At 49.8% G+C, this 19,236-nt stretch overlaps 1 protein-coding gene across 2 annotated transcripts in view; it reads right to left on the reverse strand.

Moving 5' to 3' along the window:
- Positions 1–19,236, reverse strand: part of ZMIZ1 (zinc finger, MIZ-type containing 1) — a 121,186-nt gene that overhangs the window by 66,548 nt on the left and 35,402 nt on the right. For both annotated transcript variants that reach the window (XM_015424521.1, XM_015424520.1), the window contains exons 3-5: positions 12,988–13,102; positions 9,131–9,348; positions 2,429–2,627 (exon numbers count right to left, since the gene is read on the reverse strand). In XM_015424521.1, coding sequence (XP_015280007.1) covers positions 2,429–2,627; positions 9,131–9,348; positions 12,988–13,102 — 532 coding nt within the window. The remainder of the gene's footprint in view (positions 1–2,428; positions 2,628–9,130; positions 9,349–12,987; positions 13,103–19,236) is intronic.

The raw sequence follows: 19,236 nt of genomic DNA on the forward strand, positions 1-19,236 counted from the left end.
CCTGTGAGGTAGGTGGGGCTGAGAGAGCTCTTGACAGAAACGGCTCTTTTTCAAGGACAGTTCTTATCAGAACTAAGGCTTGCCCAAGGTTGTCCAGCCAGGTGCAAGTGGAGGAGTGGGGAATCAAACCCGGTTCTCCCAGATTAGAGTCCGCACACTCAAACACTACGCCAAACTGGCCCTGCTGCATCCTCGCAAATCTCACCCTGGTTGACCCAGCAAATGGCCCAGTGCTTCAGATGATTTCCCCAGCATCTTCTGGAAATGAGGCAGTTCCAAGGGAAATAGACTGAGCCCTGGCATGGGCACAGGTCTCGAGTTCTTCACCCAGGCATCTCCCAGTGTGGGTTCTTTGGCTCTTGCCAATGGGTGGAGTGACACCCTGCTTCGGACAGGACAGGGCCCCCCCAGTGTGGCGCCTGCCAGGGCTATTTTTGGGCAGGAACGTCACTTGTACCCAGAATTTAACTTTATCTTTCTTGCAGGTGCCACTGGACTCAAACCTCATTCCCACGTCTGTTTGTTAACTCTTTGGTCTGTATGCTAATTTACTGCCATTCCCAGACCTTTCCTACATCCAATCTCAGCGATAGTCACCCAGTACTTATGCAGAGGTCATTTTGGGGGGGATCGCAGTTCCCCCGGGTGAGGTACGGGGAGCGGGACACATGACGAAGCCCCGCCCCCTGCTTCCGGCCACCCCGCTTCCGGCCCTCATTCAGCCAGGAGGAGGCAGGAGAAGAGGGAGGGTAAGTTGCTTCCTCCCCGCCTCTCCCCACCCCTGCCTGCCTGGGGCCAGGGAGGGCCTTTGCGGGGCTTCCTTGCACTTCCGTGCTATAATGAGTTCCTGCTGGGCTTTTTCTACAAAAAGAACCCTGGCGCCTGCCAACAACTTTCCTGGCGCCAAAATGTTTTTAGGAAGCGGCTGGGGCTTTTGCCTAGCAGAGCTTCCGATGGGGACACTTGCTGGCCTGCCTGCCTATCTGTCGGAAAACATTTCAAAGAAAACGAAGGTATCAGTGGGCTTTCGAAGTCCAGCTTTTTACCAGCTTGCATACCAAATTCAATATTACGCCTAGAAACAGGCCTGATTTCCATTGACGTTTGGGTGTGGCTTTCTGAGATGAGGTATTAGCTGAAATGAAACTATTTTCCCAACAAGTCTAGCTCCATTAACTTTGTTGGATCATCATCAATCAAGATGGAAAAAGTCCCTGAACTTGAAAGTACAGAAAATGGGACTGTTGCCAAATAACCTGCTGAATGTGGGATATACAAGAGTGATATGTGAAATCAGCCAAAGATATAAAGATATCAAGCTACAACCAGAGGTCATTTTGGGGGGGATCGCAGTTCCCCCGGGTGAGGTACAGGGGCGGGGCACATGACAAAGCCCCAGCTTCCGGCCGCCCCGCTTCCGGCCCTCATTCAGCCAGGAGGAGGCAGGAGAAGAGGGAGGGTAAGTTGCTTCCTCCCTGCCTCTCCCCACCCCTGCCTGCCTGGGGCCAGGGAGGGCCTTGGCGGGGCTTCCTTGCACTCCCGCCGGCCTTGCAGGTCCACTGCCAGGCCCCTCATGGGGCTCGACAGTGGAGCTGCAAGGCCGGTGGCGGTGGCCGGGACCGTTGGGGGCGGGGTGTGTGGCCTTATGACACACTTCCGGTGATGTCAGGGGGTGTGGCATATACTAATGAGTTATGCTAATGAGTTCCCCTAGCTCTTTTTCTATGAAACGACCCCTGTACTTATGCATCTTGACTCTAAATGGCCCCTTCCTGACCACAATCCCCATCCCACCCCGTACAAGTAATGGTTGAGGAATTTCTGTTCCGCTGTATCTGAGGAAGTGTGCGTGTCCATGAAAACTTATACCATGGGAAAAAATAAAGATGTCACTGGACTCAAGCTTTGTTCTGCTACTTTACTTTTAAAATGGAAATAAGAAGGAAATTAAAACCTGCTTTTTCTTCACCTAGGAGCAACCAATTGCTTTTCGTCTAAGTAGGGCTTTCCGGAAATAGCCTAGTTCAGGGGTGGCGAACCTATGGCACGGGTGCCAGAGGTGGCACTCAGAGCCCTCTCCGTGGGCACGAGTGCCATTGCCCCAGCCAGGCCCAGACCATCATTAAAGTGTCGGATTCTCTGCCAAATAATTTCAAGTAAATGAAAGCATTTGGGATTGCTTTCCTTACTTTGTTTGCATCATCTTAAGTTAATGTATGAGTTGTTTTTTCTAAAGTAAAATCTCAGTATTCAGGTTAAATCGCCGTGTTGGCACTTTGCGATCAATAAGTGGGTTTGGGGGCGCAGTTTGGGCACTCGGTCTCTAAAAGGTTCGCCCTCACTGGACTAGTTCTACAGTCACCACTTCACAAAACTACATAATATAGAAAGGAGAGGAGACCTGAGAGGGGGAGAGAGGTTCCCTTACCGGTCCGTACTGGTTCATTTCCTTGTTCTGCGTTTCTTGAAGGGCGGCAACGGTCGCTGTGGCTGTGGCAGTGGCAGTAGCTGCTGCAGCGGCAACGGCAGCGGCTGCAGCGGCAGCCGCTGGCTGAGTGAAATCGGCAGGCGGCCTGGTGTGGGGCGGGATCCCCATTCCTGCAGGGTTATTGGGGCCTCCTGGATAGCTATGAGGTAAGAAAGAGAAATAGTTAGACACCATTGGTGCTGTTCGGGCAACTATCGCCACCACGGGGAACGAAGATGCAGAGAACAGAAGTAAGAGGTTATAGACATTTAGCAACATTTTGAGAAGGGGTTCCTTTCCCATATGTTCCCCCAAGAGCACTACGATCGGGGAACTCCAATCTCCTGGTAGTTCCAGATCCCCGAGAGACCAAGTTTGCCCCTACTAGGGCCAGGGCATTTTCGGTGGTGGCTCCTACCTGGTGGAATGAACTCCCAGATGAGATCCGGGCCCTGCGGGACCTTATGCAGTTCCGCAAGGCCTGCAAGACGGAGCTCTTCCGCCAGGCGTTCGAGTAGGAGCCGCCGCCATCGCCACTATCCTACCAACGAGGTAGTGTGCCATCAGCAGCCCTGTTAAAGGGGGACTGGCCCGGCCTGGTAGAACAGCGTAGCAGGAGACCGCGTTGCCGAGAGAGCTGGCCATCAAATGTAGGTGGCTGTCCCATCTTGGAAGATTAAATATAGGCTCAGCACCGTGTGATGGGATGGTTTTATTGTGTTTTAAATATGTAATTTATTATATGTTTTATTGTATTTTACTCTGGCTTTGCCATATGTAAGCCGCCCTGAGCCGTTGGGAGGGCGGGGTCTAAATCAAAAAAATAAATAAATCAATAGATCTTCCAGGGATTGCCAAAAACAACAAACAACCAGGGGTGCATTTGTACACATTGGCTAGGATCCACCGTAGGATTTCCACAGATGGAATACAGGTGGGCTCTAGCAAAATGCACCGAGCACCCTACTCTCCAAAGTGACGGGCCCATGGAGAAAGAGACTCCTTTGGCGGACAGTAGCCAGTGAGGGTTCTGTCCCGGTCTCAAGAGGCCTGGGTTGAGGCAGGGCATGCTGATGCAGACTGATGACACTATCAGCCTGCATCAACCTCCATGGAGTTCTAACCTGATAACCCAGGGGTGGGCCAGTCCCAGTACACAAGCAGAACAGTAGTGCACCAGACTCGCCTGTAGCTACAGTGGGACTCTTGGGGGCTGGCTACGCCATCTCCCTTAAAGGGCCAGCCCCGGAAGATTTCCTTCTGAAAATGTTTCCTAAAATCATTGCAAAAACATTTGTTTTAAAGGCTTTAACTAGCCTCACAAAGGTCAGCTGGCGTGCGCTGTCGCAAAGGGCTATGTGCGATGCCAGGGAACGACTGCCGCCGCCGGAGACTTGTGACTCCTCTTAGCATTTACACATGAGAGTTTTGGGTGTTCGAAACACGCTGTCAGCATTAGCACAGCAATTGTAGCATTACGCCTACTGAGCTCAGCAGGATTTACTTAAGAGTAAATGATGTAAAGGCACATGGGTGAAAGCCCCCTCCATTTTCTTTGTTCCCTCAGGGTGCCTATTCAGGGATGCTTGCCTCAACCTTCCCCTTTCGCCCTACCAACCCCACCCCAAAAAATGTCTGCGCCACAAGCAACGTTCCCTCTAAGCTGTGGTGTCTTGTGAGCAAAAATCCTACTCTGTGAGCTCATCCAGTCCAACACTCTGTGTCACACAGTGGCCAGAAATACCAGATGCCATCAGGAGGTCCACCAGTGGGGCCAGGACACTAGAAGCCCTCCCACTGTTGACCCCCCCCCCAGCACCAAGATGACAGAGCATCCCTTGCCCCAGACTCCCTATCTATACCTTGTGGCTAATAGCCACTGATGGACCTCTGCTCCATATGCTTATCTATCAATTACACACTGCCTCTCATCTTCGTCCTGACCTGGATGGCCCAGGCTAGCCCAGACTCATCAGATCTGGGAAGTTAAGCAGGGTCAGCCTTGGTTAGTACTTGGGTGAGAGACCGCCAAGGAAGTCCGGGGTTTGCTATAGAAAGGCAGGCAACGGCAAACCATCTCTGAATGTGTCTTGCCTTGAAAACCTCATGGGGTTGTCATAAATCGGCTGTGACCTGACGGTACTTTGCACCAACACTGTCATCCTGGCCTAAACAAAGACTTGGGTTTCCTCACTCACTACAATTTCTAATAGCTCTACGAGATCTACTTTGTAGGAACTCTAATTGGCTGTTCCAAAGATGTTTTATCAGACTATAGCCTGGTATTGATGTCGTTTAATTTTCTTAAGTCTTCAACAAGTGTTTCCCCGACGCATTGTATTTATCCTACTTTATTAGATCGTTTCTTTGTACCCCCAGGAGAGGCCGGAGCCTCTGACCTCTCTCACCATCCATTTAAATGTCCAGTTCCAGCCCCATACACAGAGAATTACACTTGAGAGGTCTATGACAGGATTCACACCAAACCTCTCTCTACCTCCACTCCTCTCCCCTGCCTGTAATTTTCCCCTACAAGAATTCCCAAAGATAGTTTCAGATGGTAGCTGTGTTCAAACTGCAGTAGAACAGCAAGATTCAAATTGAGTGGCACTTTGGAGACCAACATGAATTCCGGGGTAGAAGCTTTCCAGAGTCAAAGATCCCTTCGCCTTGTATCCGACGAAGGGAGCGACGATGCCCGACCGCTTATCGCCCGAAAATCTTTTCGGTCTCCAAGGTGCTCCTGGACTCGAATCTAAGAATTCCCCAAATGATTTCGACTCACAAAAGCTCATGTTGAAATAAATGCCATTCGTCTTTTTGGGTGCCGCTGGCCTTTTGTTTGATACGACCTATGCCCGGCATCAGGGGTCGTTTCCTGCAGGAGCGCACAGGAGCGGAGCTCCGGCAGCAAAGAGCCCAGGGGGCGGGCACATGCAACAAGCCCCGCCCCCTGCTCCCAGCAGCCCTCAGTCAGAGCAAGAAGCAGCCAGGTAAGTTGCAGAGCTCCACCCGGCCCCTTGGTCCAAAACAGTCCAGTGGCACCTTTAAGACCAAGTTTTATTCAGGTACGAGCTCTCCCTCCTCTGCCAGGACAGATCTGCACACGTTTCCCCCCCCCCAGCAATAGCTAGCAATCCGAAACAGTCCAGTGGAGCCTGAGCGGTGGGTGTTGCCTTCTGACACACTTCCGGTGATGTCAGGGGGTGGGGCATATGCAAATGAGTTATGCTAATGAGTTATGCTAATGAGCTCCTGCACCTCTTTTTCTACGAAATGGCCCCTGCCCGCCATAATTTTACAGTTCTGTGCAGCCACCCTCTCCCCCCAAAGCACTGGCAACATGGCTCGGGCTCAGTTTGATGCTGGTTTATCTGGCCAGTCTCTCCCCCAGTCCCCCCCTCTTTGCCTCTCGGGGGGGGGGACACAAAGCCCCAAAAGGTTTACCTCCCTGTGAGAAAGTCCATGATATCATTTCACTGGCAAACGTCTTAAAATCACCGTGATTACCCAACTCTGCCTAAAGCAAGCAGAACATTGGTGCAATCAAGCTGTGCCGGCTGAGGTTCGTTCTTCCCATGCAAAACGGCCGCCCTTTGATCCATCAGTATCCTTCACGTACCAGCTTAGCAAAACGTTAATCATCGTTAAACCTTGCGGTTTGTGTCACAATTTTCAGTGTTAATTAAAACTTTATTTTAGGTGTTTATTAGAGCTAATTGATTGACCCTGAGTCATTTGCAAATCATTTCCTGCTACTGTGATTAATTTCCTTTTAAGCCTGAGTAGTCTCTTTAAAAAAAGAAAGAAAAAGCACCGATGTAATTTTACTGGGCATGGTTACAGTAACCCTGTGGGCTTTTTAAATAATCAGGAAAACGCTTGCAACGAGGGCACGCTCTACTGTCAGGTCCTGGCCAAAGTGCCGCCCCTCCTCTGGTCCCGGGGTCCTTGCTTATACGCCTAATCATCCTCCTTGGTTATTCAAAAAGAATGCCCTGGTGATGAGGCAAAGTTTGTTATTCTCTTATAACATACATGGGCAACCACCCTCTGCTATTCGTTCTGCTGGAAAAAAAACAATTCCAGTAGCCCACACAAGGAAGGAAATGGCTATTCTCTCTCCATAAAATAGATTTCTTGAGCAATTAACAGGGCCCGATCCAATGATGAGATTGAGAGTGGTTGTTATGCGCACAAACTCCTTTTCTCACCAAGGAAGGAGAAGCGTATAGCCAGATTTATAGTTTGCCTTTCTCACTGAGACCTAAAGCAGATTGTACATAAGAACGTAAGAGACGCCAATGTTGGATCAGGCCAAAGGCCCATCCAGTCCAACACTCTGTCACACAGTGGCCAAAAATAGCAGGTGCCATCAGGAGGTCCAGCAGTGGGCCCAGGACATTAGAAGCCCTCCCACTGTTGCCCTCCCCCAAGCACCAAGAAGACAGAGCATCACTTGCCCCAGAGCCCTTATCTATACCTTGTGGCTAATAGCCACTGATGGACCTCTGCTCCATATGCTTATCTAATTCCCTCTTAAAGCCGTCCATGCTTGTAGCCGCCACCACTTCCTGTGGCAGTGAATTCCATGTGTTAATCACTCTTTGGGTGAAAAAGGACTTCCTTTTATCTGTTCTAACACGACCGCTCAGCAATTTCATTGAGTGCCCACGAGTTCTTGTATTGTGAGAAAGGGAAAAAAGTACCTCTTTCTCTACCTGCTCTTTCCCATGCATAATCTTATAAACCTCAATCATGTCACCCCTCAGTCGTCGTTTCTCCAAGCTAAAGAGCCCTAAGCGCTTTAACCTTTCCTCATAGGGAAAGTGTTCCAACCCTTTTATCATTTGAGTTGCCCTTTTCTGCACTTTTTCCAAAGCTATAATGTCCTTTTTAAGGTGTGGTGACCAGAACTGCATACAGCATGAGTCAAATATAGTCAACAGGATGGGCCTTCCCATGAAACAGCTCAAGAGAATTTGGACTGAAGAAATCTGAAAACAAGCAGAAATCTGAAACAAACCAGATAACAAAGTATAAGCATTTCTAAACATGACCATGACTATAAGCATTTAAACATGACCATGTTAAAGGATGCAGAAATTAGATAGTAGCTCCACAGTTTTTTGAAGGATTTAATCGACCTTACAGAATAGAATCTGCTACGAAGTGGAGTGTTTTATTGTAAGGTCAGGGGGGGTCAAACAAATGTGGGTTCTTCCCTGCTTGATACTGTTTTCTCATCCAAAGTGAGGGGTGGGGAGGAATTCGGGGGTGGGGTGGGTGAGCATGAACCTAACCCTTGTTTTCGACCCTGCCATGATACAAAATACTTCCTGAACGGGCTAAGAGGCAGCACCGGTTACTTCTACAAACATCTACCCGAGTATGGAGGTCACTACGCAAGAAGAGGACACAAACTATGGTTTTAATTAGGCGGAAGAGAAAATTAAATCCAGTGGATAAGTTTTGTCATTGGCTATTGCCAATTACAGCTGAGTGGAACCTCCATGGACAGAGAGAGTACACCACTGAATTCCAGATAACAGGAACAAACAACAGATGAAGGGTACCTTGACCTTCCTGAGAACCTCCCAGATACCTGGATGGCCACTATTACACAATTAGAACCTGATGGGCCTTGGCCTGAATCCAGTAGAACAGCCCTTATGTGCATGCGCTATTAGGGAGAGAATGTACCACGGTGGGGGTGGAAATACTGTCATGCCTGCCCTTGACTCAGCCCCAGAGCCAGCTCCTGACAGCCTAAGAGGGGAGGATTCAGTGCCTTTAAGAGCTGAAGAAGCATCAGGATCTGCACCTACTGTAAGTACTGAGGAGGATACACAGCAATCTGAGCCAACTACAGGACGGTTTGCACCTGGGATTGAGCAGGCCATAAGCAGCTCACCACCTGCATCTCCCCCACCTGTAAGCCGGCTTAGGGATAGGAGACGTCAGGAGCTGGGAAAAGAAGCATGTTCAAGAGGGTCGAGATCCTTGAGCCCTGAGTTTTAACAGCAGCCAGGACCTCGCACAAAGGTGCTAATGAGTTAATGGGCCAGAGCACTATTTAGTAGGGCCTCTGGCCATGAGCAATTTGTGCTGGCAACCTCGTTCGTAGAACCAGAAGCTCTGCACCTTGATTCCTGTTTGACTCTGTGGCTTTTGGACTCGGCTTGTGTTTGGATTGCTCTGGCTCCTGACTTCCAGCTTTGAACCTGACCACGCCCTCAGCTTTGCTCCCTGTACTCTGACCTCTGGTAACGTTTGACTACGGCTTTGCCTGGTGTTTTGGGACTTGTTTAATGCTCTGCTGACTGCTCTCCCGGCTGACCTTTGGACTTGTCTTGTGACTCCCCCTGTCTGCCTGCCTCCCTGGCTCTACCGTGACAAGTACTATCAAGCTGCAACCGATTTACAGCGACCCTGTAGTTTTCAAGGCCAGAGACGAACAGAGGTTGTTTGCTGTTGCCTGTCGCTGTGCCTCAACCACGGACTTCCTTGGTGGTCTCCCGTCCAAGTACTAAACAGGGTTGACCTTGCTTAGCTTCCAAGAGCGGATCAGACAGGCCTGGGCCACCGTCAGTATTGTGTGACCTGGTTTCTGTCCTAATGTGCCCACTTGAGGCTTCCCCGGCTGACCTGTTCCAGTCTTACCTTCCCGCGAAACCTCCGCTCCCCGGATAGTTGGGACGCCCGTACATGCTCTGCTGTATGTATGGCTGGTTGGAGCCCGCCTTGGCTGAGAACTGCTGCTGCTGCCCGGCAAACTGCGGCGAATTCATGCCAGGGTTGCTGGTTGTCATCCCAGAAGCCATGGGGTTTCCTCCTGGGTTCATGGGGTTGTTTGCAGTCGCCATGGGGTTCCCCAGCACCTGAGTGGGAGACGCAGAAAGGAAGAAAACAGACCAGCTCTTTTACCTGGGCAAAGATGTGGCTTTAAGAAGGAGTTCCACTTTATACGTTAGCCGTGGGAATCTTAGTGGGAAGGACTCCTTTAGGAGCAGAGAGAGATTGGGGGAGACTGAGTGTTGCTGCCCAACGCCTTACACCAATATTGGCCTATCTGGAGGAATAAAAACAGACCAGTCAGTGAGGACGCAGAGAAAGAAGTCCCCCATGGATCACAAAAGATGGGATGTGCTGAAAGGGGGGTGCCATGTTCAACTGGGAGGGAGGCAGTTACTCTTGGACAGATCGAAACATACTCCCCGGCTATACTGACTGTCCACAGATACTAACAAATGCAAGGGCTCTATAGCAAGTGTCTCAAACCAGCCTATGTGTACCGTACTTCCCTAATGTCAACCACGGTTCGACGGGGAAATCTGGGACAAAGGAGAGCCCATCCAATTCTCGTTAGCTAGAATCTTCAGTGAGGACAAGGCTTCAGTTAGTATCTTTGGACACACCATGATTTCTTCCACGGTACCCTGGGAATGGTAGTTGTTAGGGAACCGGGGGCTCTCTGAAATAGGGTTGCCAGATTTTACCTGTGTCCTGGCAGGGGGCTCCAGCCCGGCTTCCGGGATCTTCTGGTGTGCACGCATAATGACGTCACGCCGTGCACATCATTCAGGGGATGTGCTAGCATTTGACTAAAAAACTCTATGGTCACCATAGAGGTTTGACCCAAATGCTAGAGCGTCCCCACATGACGTGCTCAGCGCCATGACGTCACCTCCAGGAGATGTCATTGCATCAGGCACACCGGGCATGACGGGGCTCTTTGGCGGTGGGTCTTCCCCACGCCCCTATCAGGGGAATGGCAAACCTACTCTGAAAGGAATTCATTATTTGACCCCAGAATTGCCAAACCAAGATTTTTTAAAAGCTGGGGCAAACCACCACAATTTAGTGTAGAAATGTGGGCTGTATGAGTGAGGCGCAAGTGTATTATATGCAGGTCTAGGGATAGAACTTTCCTTTTTGTTAATGACCACTGGGCCCATTTCTCACAAACAGAAGTCATGGAGGTAAGTGAGTTTCTGGGTCTGTGCTACTCCAGGAAGAAGGTGGTGGTGGGGTGTCACGATGGAAAAAGACCCTCTTGCTGAAATTCTTACACAGAGAAAGCTAGCTGAGTGTAGACAGGGTTGGAATCCTTTTTTGGGGGAGACATCATGGTGTGGAACAAAAGTCTACACTGTTCATTGTTAGCTGTGCGGCCCCTGAAGGAGGCTTGCCAGAGCAACTCTGTTCTATCCACTTCGAAAGGTCTGCATTGATTACCAGTTTGTGTCCAGGTGCAGTACAAGCGCTGATTTTAAGGCGATGTAGCGAAGGTATCCAAAGACATCTCTGCTTCTTTGTGCTTACAAAGAGTAAGACTGTTCAAGGAAGCTTTAGTAGGACTTATTATACAGAAGCATGGGTGAGAGAGGCCAGATCTAGGATCTCAATTTTGGTGACCGCCTCTCTTTGGAACACCCTTTCCAGAAAACTCCCTTGCAAATTCCACGAGATCAGAGAACACCTTCCTTTCATGAAGTCAGATAAAGCTTATTGGGTTAGCGATTAACTTGGGGGGGAACTCTAACGCATGAACAGCTGACACCAAAGAAAGAGCATCTGATGTGAGGCTTGTGCCACGGCATCTTCTGCAACATCACACAGGGGTTTGGCGCACGGATTTTGGCAGCCACAGGATGCCAACCAATGCGCTGCCTCTAACAGGGTTGGTGCCCCAAGGAACTGTTTGTGATGCTTGTAATAGCTACACTCGTGCTACTATTACCACTGCTGGGAGGGGGAGAACGGGACCACGAAATATTGCCTGAAGATACAAACGTACACAGGAGCAGGGCTATTTTTGGGCAGGAACGCACAGGAACGGAGTTCCGGCTAGCTCCCAAGTTGACCACGCCCAGCAGGAACTCATTAGCATAATAGGCCACACCCAACAGCTGAAACTCATTAGGATTGGCTACATTAGGGGTGTGTGGCCTAACATGCAAAGGAGTTCCTGCTACAAAAAAAGCCCTGGGTAAACAGAATAAGAAGCAAAAGGTGGGTGTGGCTGGATGAGCACACTTCTGGCAACATGGGGGTGAGGCCTAATATGCCAATGAGTTGTGCTGTCAGAGGTGTGGCCTAATATGCTAATGGATTTCTGCTGTTGGGTGTGGCCTAATAAGCTAATGAGTTCCTGCTGGGCTTTTTCTACAAAAAGAGCCCTGCCAGGAGTAAACTATTTTAAGAAATGAAACTGCTGCAAATGTCTCACAGCTTCTTTGGAGCTAAGCAGGGAATAGCCAGGGTTTTTTTTGGGGGGGGGGGAGGTGCCGGAACTCCCAAGAGGGAAATGACGTTTTCAGTCTGTGTACTGAAAACTCACGAACTCTTAAAACATTTAAAAACGAATTTTGTCACAGAGGCTCGGGAACTCAGTTCTGGCGTGTTCCCCCAGGAAAAAAACCCCAGGGGATAGCCACGTGTCAGGGCCCAAAAAATAAGAGGTGAAATAAAACATCAGGCAAAACATCCAGAAGGACAACCATAGTTAAATAAACTAGGGCCCCGGTCACACGGAGAATTTGCCGCACGAAAGGCACAAATGCTGGGCGGATTTTCGGGGCGCGATCACACTGCAACATCTGGGAAGCGTAGCGCACCCGTGGCCAAACCATGGCGTGCTGCTGAAGATGCGCAGTAAAAAAGTACCTGCAAAGATCTACTAGCAAATGGTTTGCCACGGGCTGCAGATGGATTTATTCGGTGTGATCGCGCCAGTGCGCGCCTATTCGCTCCAGATGTCCTCTGTGCAGCGCGTGCCGAAGGACGAAACCCCGATTCACCACCGTCACATCTGATCGCATAATGGCAGATCAGAATGCGACGGCGCAAATAGCCCCCCCCGTTTTCTGTCACGTGTCATTCAAATACATTGGGGCTTCCTCCACATAAACCCCATTGAGACATAAGCTCTTGAGCATTTCCACCTCGTTTCAAGGAGGCACTCACTGAAATATCACCAGGCGATGGAACACCTTGCAATCTAGTGAAAAGGTATCAGTTCGAGGCACTTGTGAACGTATTATTTTTGCTTTCATGCCATTTTCCTTGGCGCTGTTTCCCTTCTCTTTGGCGTTCCCCATCCTGGGCCTCATTGGCCCGCAGAATGGGCAGAGCCGCCATGTCAAGAGTTACGTGGGTCACTGCAGCCAACCAAATGGCAACATGGGCAAGCACAGCCAAAGAGCCCGAAGGAAGGAAAACAGTGTTGTGAACAAGCAGCCACCAAGTGGTGGTGAGGAGGAAACAGCACCAAAACAATGCCAAAGTTCATCAAAGTGACCTTTTCTTTTTTTAAAAAAAATAAATACTAATTCGTTTACCGGCATTGAACGTGCGAATTTCGAGCAAATATTGAAATATTCGGTGTCTTCTTGCTCATCTTCTTGCTGATTTTTACCCTTTTTTGGTCGCTTGTTTTTAAGAAGCGTTCTGCTCCAGTCGCCAAGTCTGACCTGAAAGACGGTTGCGATGGACAGTGTGCGCCCCACGGAGCTTACCTGGCTCTGGGAAGTGTTAGTCACGCCCCATACTGTAGTGACCACCGACAGGGAACCCGGTGGTTGATTGGTGTTTTGCTGCCACGGAACAGAATCGTAAGGGAAAGACCCATCACTGCGGGAAGAAAAAGAAGAGACCGGCATGGAAGATCAAATAATGCTGTACAACGTAAACGAGTGCTGGGGGGTGGGGGTGAGATGGGGTGGTGAGGGCGAAGAGCCATCTTGTAATCTTTTCACAGAATCACCCCAAACATGCTCGCTTGGCGAACTACCCGATAAGCGATAACATTCATGAAGTGAATCGTTTTCTGTCTGGTTGCAAGCAGAACATTTGCTTTTTGCATCAGCCAAGAAAAGAAACACATTTGTCGGTGGAACACAAAGACGCATGGCTGTGAATGTGGAGAGGGATGGCAATGGAATTATTTGAAGCAGGGCGCGTTCCGCTCTTGAAACTAGGCTACCTGTAGTGATGGCAAATGACAACATTCTTGAATTATTATTATTATTTTTTAGCACGAGAGGTAACACAGGAAGCAAAGTGGGCGCTTGCGTAACTTTTGCTCTGCCGATGTTGTCATTCCATGTTTATGTTCTGGACCCCACCATGGCTTTTGCTCTCCTCCCCAGTGCAATCTGGTCTCAGCTCTGGCCCTTTTGACCTGCACTGGCATATGGCAGGAGCTCTTCCACCAGGCTTTCGGGTAAGAGCCACTGCTGCCACTGTACCACCACTGCACCGCTACCGCAAAGTGCGGGGATGCCACCGGGGTGCATGATGTCCCTGGGCCGAAAATCGGAGGGCAGTGTTGTCTTGGAACTTGCTCCGTTTTTCTGGGTCCATCTTCCAGAACCCATCTTGGAACTACGATCTTTTCAGAGCACCAGCACTTGATTGTAATTTTGTATTGTTTTATTCTGCTTCTAACTGTTTTATTATGGCTTGTGCCCTTATTGTTAGCCGCCCTGAGCTCGTTGGGGAGGGCGGGATATAAATTTGAATAATAAATAAATAAATAAATAATGGTGGTGAAGGGACTGCAATGACCAGTGACTTGAATTCAAGTTCAGCCGGGCATCCGATTGCCCATCAGATGAAGAGTGCATTGAAAATGCTCTCAGCAAATCACCATTTAAGAGGAGAGTAAATGTTGTGTTGGCAGGCATATATACCTGCTAGGGTTGCCAGCTCTGGGTTGGGAAATACCTGGAGACTTTGGGGGTGGATCCAGGAGAGAGCGGGGATTGTGGAGGGGAGGGGCCTCAGCATGATACGATGCCACAGAGTCCACCATTCAAAGCAGCCATTTTCTCCAGGGGAGCTGATCTCTGTCAGCTGGAGATCAGTTGTAAAAGCAGGGGATCTCCAGGCCCCACCTGGAGGCTGGCAACCCTAATACCTGCCTTATAGTGGATCAGACCCTCAGCCAATTAAGGCCAGTCTTCCCTACTCAAACCGGCAGTGCGTCTCCGGGGTCTCAGGTGGAGGTCTTTCACATCACACCCTAACTGATTCTTAACCAGAGATGCCGGGAATCGAACCGGGGCCTTCTGCCTTCCAAGCGGTTGCTTTACCACTGAGCCATGGCCCTTCCCTAATGGCTAACGCTGAACTGAGAAGTAGGAAGCATCACGTTCAAATTGCCTCTCTGCACCAAATTCGGGAAGTCGCCTAGAGCATGTCACGGTCTCTCATCCCTAGGCCCCGGAAACTGGCATATGGAGATAAAAGCAGTGTCCTGTCTCAGAGGATTGTGGGCAGCACCCTCATTTCATGTACTTTGAACGCCTGTACCCACCCCCTTGTTGCGTCTGTCTTTCTCTCTTCAGCGCTGATGAAATAAAACTAGACGTTTTCTGGCTGTTACCCCCCCTCCCCCAATTATGTCCGTACACTCAAGTAGACACAATCCAGTCCCACCTCTATATCTCTTCCTCATAGGTGATACTGATTTGGAGATCAATTAAAAAAACACACACCTGGCTACAATGTTCCCTCTAAGCTGTGGAGTCTTGTGAGCAAACATTCTACTCTGTGAGCTACTGGCATTCAGGTTGTGAGCGAGCGATTTGGCTGCTGCACGAATCAGTTTGCTCTGGAGCCCTCCTTCCTGAGCCAAGGCAAAAATGTGTGAGCCAGAGGCTAAAAAACTGTGAGCTAGCTCGCACTGACTCAGCTTAGAGGGAACACTGCCTGGCTATATGGTGATCAAATAGGGCAGGGGGGTAAAAATCTACACATTATGGGCATGAGCCACACTCGCACTGAAGGTGAGGCTCTTGTGCTTGGAGGATTCTGACGGGTCTCAAAAGAGCACCCAGCTCCCCGTCTGTGCGCTCACAGATGGGATGTGTGGTACGTGACGCCTCTCATATACCTTACGTATCCTTTGCCTATAAGATATTTGAGTTCAGACAGAAAGCCTGGACCGGCTGGGGCATATGGGACTAACAGGTGCCACGGAGCTCAGACCAAAGGCCTTATGCGCCAGGCTCACTATACTTGCCGGAGGAGGGAACCACCAGCCATTCCCAACAGAAGGCTGACCTAACACACGGTGACCCTCCCGGTTCAGAAAACCAGCTGATTTTGGAGAGCCAATGGTTTAATTCAAGCTGGGCAACCCATCATGAAGGAAGAGCCTCCCTCTGCACTCCAGACCTCCGGGTACTGGCCAATTGGTCTGTCTCCACCCATCCTACCTCCAGCTGGCCAGCCTACCTGGCTCAAAGGCACTCCTGGATGCCCTTGGCTGGACAGAAAGACAGCTGGATTTTCCTTTCCCTCTAATATCCCATCATGCTTCCTGCTCACAGATAGCGGAAAGGGGTGGAGGGAAGCCTGGCTCTGGTGAGCTCAGTTGGAAACCATCATGCACGAACAATGGGTCACTGGTGGACGCGACCATGCCCATAGCAACTACTCGTTTGCAAACGTATCCTTTACTCTCCAAGCTCAGCTCCTCCTGATTGTTCGCTTTCTCTTGTGTGTGTCCTGGATTTTCCTTTCCCTCAGGGGAAGCCTGGTTCTGGTGAGCTCAGTTGGAAACCATCATGCGCGAACAATGTGTCACTGGTGGATGCGACCATGCCCATAGCAACTACTCATTTGCAAAAGAAAAATTTACTCTCCACGCTCAGCCCCTCCTGATTGTTCGCTTTCTCTTGTGTGTGTCTGTGTTAAAATGACAAACTTGGATGGCTGCAGAGGTCCATCAGTGGCTCTTGGCCACAAGGTATAGATAGGGGCTCTGGGGCAAGGGATGCTCTGTCTTCTTGGTGCTTGGGGGTGGGGTCAACAGTGGGAGGGCTTCTAATGTCCTGGCCCCACTGGTGGACCTCCTGATGGCACCTGGTATTTCTGGCCACTGTGTGATACAGAGTGTTGGACTAGATGGGCCTCTGGCCTGATCCAACATTGGCATCTCTTATGTTCTTGTGTTCTTTCTTTCTTTGGCTGGGGAAAAAACAGATGTAAGGTACCCGTCTTGCGGTGGCTGAAACCGCCATCCCTCATGGGGCTTTCAAGGCAAGAGAGGGACAGAGGTGGTTTGCCATTGTTTTCTTCTGAGTCGGGACCCTGGACTTTCTGGGTGGTCTCCCCATCCGAGCACTAACCAGGCGTTCTGAGATCTGATGAGATCGGGCTAGCCTGGGCTGTCGAGATCAGGGCGAGGAACACATAAACATCTGGCAAGAGGAACCTTTGGTGCTGAAGGACGGCCAGCACAGCTTTGTCGAAACACCTGACTTTGGCTAACTTCAGCTGCCATGAGGCCCAACGCTGAAGCATTTGAGCGTGCTTGATATTGTTCGTTTTTGATATTGTTAAATTGCTGAGCCGGTCGGGTTAGAACGGATAAGAGGAAGTGCTTCTTCACCCAAAGAGTGATTAACACATGGAATTCACTGCCACAGGAAGTGGTGGCGGCTACAAGCATGGACGGCTTCAAAAGGGAATTAGATAAGCATCTGGAGCAGAGGTCCATCAGTGGATATTATGGACTGGATGGGCCTTTGGCCTGATCCAACATTGGCGTCTCTTATGTTCTTATTTCATTTGAGACTGTGATAGGGCGCACACGTAATGGAAACACCCCAAGCTCAAAAGCTCCCTTTTGAGCACTGCTCTAAAGCACGGGGCTGGGTTGGGGGGGGGGCGCCACTTAAAAACTTGCACTGCGGTGGGGATCCACGTGTAACAATGGGACAAATATCAAAACTGACCCAACAGGTCACGCCTGTGGGAAATGAGTGACATACATAATGTTAACAACAGAGCAAATGAAACATCCATTCCCTTCACAATGAGATCTATTTGAACCAGAAATGGTTACTGGGATGGCATCCTCTTGCAATGGATACTGTGCATGATTGAGGGAAATGCTCCATGAGATGCAATGGGAACAGAAACTCAACATAATGGGTCTTTTAGAGACTTCTCCTAAAACTGTTCACCTTACAGTGGGTAGAACAGATTACTCAAGAGCAACTGTGGGGAAATTTCTAGCTTAGGAGGAGAATGTCCTACAGGCCTTTCCTTGAACAATCTCCTAAGCATGAACACATTGGCTTTTAGAAGAAGAAGAAGAAGAGATTGGATTTATACCCCGCCCTTCACTACCCAAAGGTGTCTCAGAGTGGCTTACAAACTCCTTTCTCTCCCCCTCCCCACAACAGACGCCCTGTGAGGTAGGTGGGGCTGAGAGAGCTCTTGACAGAAACTGCTCTTTTTCAAGAACAGCTCTTATCAGAACTACGGCTTGCCCAAGGTCGTCCAGCCAGGTGCAAGTGGAGGAGTGGGAAATCAAACCCGGTTCTCCCAGATTAGAGTCCGCGCACTTAACCATGACACCAAACTGGCTCTCCAGTTTTAACTAGTGAATGCCACTGGGCCCTACCACCAAATATTTATTATGTAGGAGGTTTGTTTCTAAGAGATGGGGGAAAGAAGCCAAACACACACACACAGAGAGAGAGAGAGAGAGAGAGAGAGAGAGAGAGAGAGAGAGAGATTTTGATATACATGTGAAAAGGGGGCACCTAAACCTAGACCTCAGGGTGAGTCTCAAAATGTTGAAGACCAAGGCCTCATAAGACATTTGACTACATCTAATGACAATACACTGACTCAAGATACCAAGGCCTGAAAATGGTCCCTTAGCATCTGTATTCTTAACTAATGATTCCCAAACTAATGAAGGGAGAGAAGCCTCCATTCTTGGGCTGTGTTCCTTGGCACAACCAAAGGGAACAGGTCCCACCATGAACACGGAGACAGACGGAGGACTAGGACAACCACCTTCAATGAGGCATTATGAAAAAATGCAGAATATCCCTCCGGCAATTGCATGTACAATATCAAACACTGAAACCAACTGCAGAGCTCAAGAATGTAGCGCTGGGATTCTACCTTCCGTCACTGGCTGGAAACCCACAGATAACACATCGAACGTACAGCCCCAAACTGCTCTGCCGAAGCCAGTGGTGCTCGAAGAGGGGCTGACAATTAACACGGGAGAGAGACGAAGTGAAGGTAGGGTAGCTTGACCTTCCCTGACTTCTCCCTCCCTTGCTGCTTCTGTTCAGGCAGGGGCGGCATCCCCAACCTCGCTAGATATCGCGCTATCATTGCCACAACACAGCTCATTAAAAAGGGCAATGTGGTGGACCCATCCATCTTCCAAGGAGCCTTTCCCCAGCCTACAGAGCTATCCCCTAACTTATGTGGCTCTTCCTCCAAAGGAAGAGCCACTTAAGTTGGAGGACGTCACCTTAGGCTGGAGGAAGGCTTTCAACTTTGCTCAGTGAGGCGGTAGTATTCACCCTGACGTCGAGTTCGGCCCTTGAAGCTGTGTAACTTGGGTCTCCCAATTAATGTATTGTGCATTATCAACGTCTACACGTACAGCGGTCTCTTCTCAGACTCTGCCATCCCCCTCACTGTGCCCTGTCGGCCGACCCTCTCCTCCTTAGTCTCACAGAGTAGATTTGAGTCCAGTAGCATCTTGGAGACCAACACAATAGTCGGGGTATGAACTTTAGAGAGTCAAAGCTCCCTTCGTCAGTCTCCAACAAAGAGAGCTTTGGGTCTTGGAAGATCATAGCCCGGAATTCTTCTGCCTCTCCAAGGTGCTCCTGGACTTGGACCTAGCTGCCCTGTTCCTTCATATCTCAAACCCTATGATAACTTACTGAGTAGCATCTTTGCAGGATCTCAAACAGCAATGAGGTAACACTGCAGGT

The sequence above is a fragment of the Gekko japonicus genome, unplaced genomic scaffold, assembly GCF_001447785.1.
Source record: "Gekko japonicus isolate JY-2015 unplaced genomic scaffold, Gekko_japonicus_V1.1 scaffold142, whole genome shotgun sequence".
In the NCBI taxonomy this organism is placed as follows: Eukaryota; Metazoa; Chordata; class Lepidosauria; order Squamata; family Gekkonidae; genus Gekko; species Gekko japonicus.